At 38.8% G+C, this 2,432-nt stretch overlaps 1 protein-coding gene across 1 annotated transcript in view; it reads right to left on the bottom strand.

Annotated features, from left to right (window-relative positions):
- LOC101852371 overlaps window positions 1–2,432 on the bottom strand; it is a gene marked incomplete at its 3' end in the record, with an annotated part of 64,598 nt that overhangs the window by 34,482 nt on the left and 27,684 nt on the right. The window contains 2 exon segments of the mRNA XM_013081469.1: window positions 844–988; window positions 1,742–1,953. Coding sequence (XP_012936923.1) covers window positions 844–988; window positions 1,742–1,953 — 357 coding nt within the window.

Raw genomic sequence — 2,432 nt, forward strand, 5'->3', positions numbered from 1 at the left:
TCTCTCTCTCTCTCTCTCGCCCTCCTTGCCACCCCCTCACTTTAAATCGCTCAGAGTGTGTATGTGTCTGTTTGTTTGAGAATACTGCATTTGTTTGGCAAGAAGTCTTCAGACTTCGTTTTCTACGGTCAAGGTTCGTGTTTCTCTGGAGTTTTCTAGTTTCTTCATCATCTTCTGCTTTTTCCTAGTTTGCTTTGGTTGATCGTTCAAACTTCGTTTTCTTCTGCTCTCCAAGTTTGTGTTGAGCCTTAGAATTTCTTCTCCAAAGTTTGTTTTGAGCGATGTGTTGAGCCCAGTTTGGCGTGAAAACGAACAGGGTCCGTAATCCTACAGGATCTTAGCGTGGTGGGAGGGAAAGAGGGAGAGAGAGAGAGGGGGGTGTGACAGAGAGGTAGTAGAGACATACAGAAAGAGACAGGCAGAGAGAAAATAGAGAGAGAGAGAGAGAGAGAGAGAGAGAGAGAGAGAGAGAGATGAGAGAGAGCGATAGTGAGAAACAGAGAGATAGTAGAGACAGGCAGAGAGAAAATAGACTGAGAGGGAGAGAGAGGGGAGAGAGAGAGAGAGAGAGAGAGAGAGAGAGAGTAGTGGTACAGACATCATAGATTCTGACAACATACTTTTTCCATAATACAGTTAAGGATAGAAAGGCTTTTTTCCAACTTAGAAACTTAGAAAATGTTAGAATTTGTTTAAAAGTAAAGATCACGAGTATTACCTTTATGTAGCGAGACTTTAATATTTTTTGGGGAAAATTTTTCTACACTTTACAAGCAGACAGAAATGAATTGTAAAACCTCTTTTTAAGAGTTCCAGTGTAAATATTTCACTTAATAAGCTCACCTGTAACTGGACACCCAACGAGGTCAAACCAGAAACAGGCCATTCCTTGGGCATCAGTGATATACAGGCGCACTGAGTCGGTGACCACTCTAGGTCTGAGCTGGATCAGATAGGCCACTGTTGCATTGGGTGTGGCTGGCATACCCTGGAAATAATTACCACATTTTGACGTTACAATTGTTAACAAGGCTTCGTTATTATATTCAGCTTCCTCTTTTGAGCAAAAATATGCTACATTTATTACACTGTCGTTTCAACAAAAATATACAGTTACTACACTCTCGTTGAAAAAAAAATTGGTTACTGCAATCTAATTTGAACAAATATTTACATTCACTTCTCTCTAAAAGCTGCCTTTATCAAGCGCCCATAGGAAGGAGATATTGCTTTCGTGTAAGAATATTCTTTTGAAAATGATATTTTTTTGCTTTCAGAATTGTTATTTTCGATTTTTCTTCTTTACCCGTACCAGTAAGTCCAACCTTTTCATTTTTCACTTGCTGCTCACTATTTTTTACCTGACCTAGGCCGAGCCGTTCCCTCTGCCAATCTATGCTTTGGCAGCCATGTAGCTTCACTCCAATTCATTTTCATGGTATAATTGTATTATAGTAGGTGCTTGTCTGCTTACGGCAAAGATCTCCATCCCCTTCCTCTGATGACTATTTCAAGTCTTGCAACGTGCAATGCAACTTTAATTAACAATACTTATTATTATGCAGTTCTAAAAGCTAATTTCATAGTAAACGGACTCTGACTCGTTCGTATCAATAATTCTTTCATCTTTGAACATATTTTATATCCTTACTTGATTTATCAATCTATGTACTTGTTTATTCAGTAAATCGTTCACTCATTCATTCATCTACACGTATTTCGAACAAGCAACTGTACTCACACTGCTGTATGCCTTGTAGACTAGTTTAGCACTGTTTACGTCCCTGTACTCCAGTCTGACCCTTTTGACGTAATTGGAGGGAATAACCGTGCTTGAAACACGCTCAGGCACTTGGAAAGTGAGGGCTGACACAGCTGTCACCTGATCCAAATCCACTTGAATCCATGGATTGGTGTCCTTCGGGTCTGCGCACCATCCGCCGTCTTCTTCCCCTAGATCAAAGGATTAGAAATAATGAGAACAGAGCTATGAAGAGCTCACAATTATTTTTTGGTGGTAGTTATAATTATGTTATCGATTATTGCATACCTCTACCGCAACAGAGTTATGCGATTACTCAAAAGCATCATGATTGACCATCTGTTTTCATCTCCTTTTTCCCGGAACAGTATTGTATAGTACAGTTTTTACACTAGTTTCAGTACTGTAGTATGGTTTTTCTCTCAGCACGCTTCCATTAAAAATTAAAAATCCCAACAAATTTTAATGACCTTGAATGGGACACACTAAATATTAGCCAGCTTACTTGGCATTAAACAGAGAAGTGTGGTTTAACTAGAAAGATTAAAATGTGATTTATTTGCATATATATAACAGTCGACATATAAACATAAACACACAGACACACACACACACACACACACAAACACACACATACATACATACATACATACATACATACATACATACA

Source organism: Aplysia californica, unplaced genomic scaffold (genome assembly GCF_000002075.1).
Source record: "Aplysia californica isolate F4 #8 unplaced genomic scaffold, AplCal3.0 scaffold00007, whole genome shotgun sequence".
NCBI classification, from domain to species: Eukaryota; Metazoa; Mollusca; class Gastropoda; order Aplysiida; family Aplysiidae; genus Aplysia; species Aplysia californica.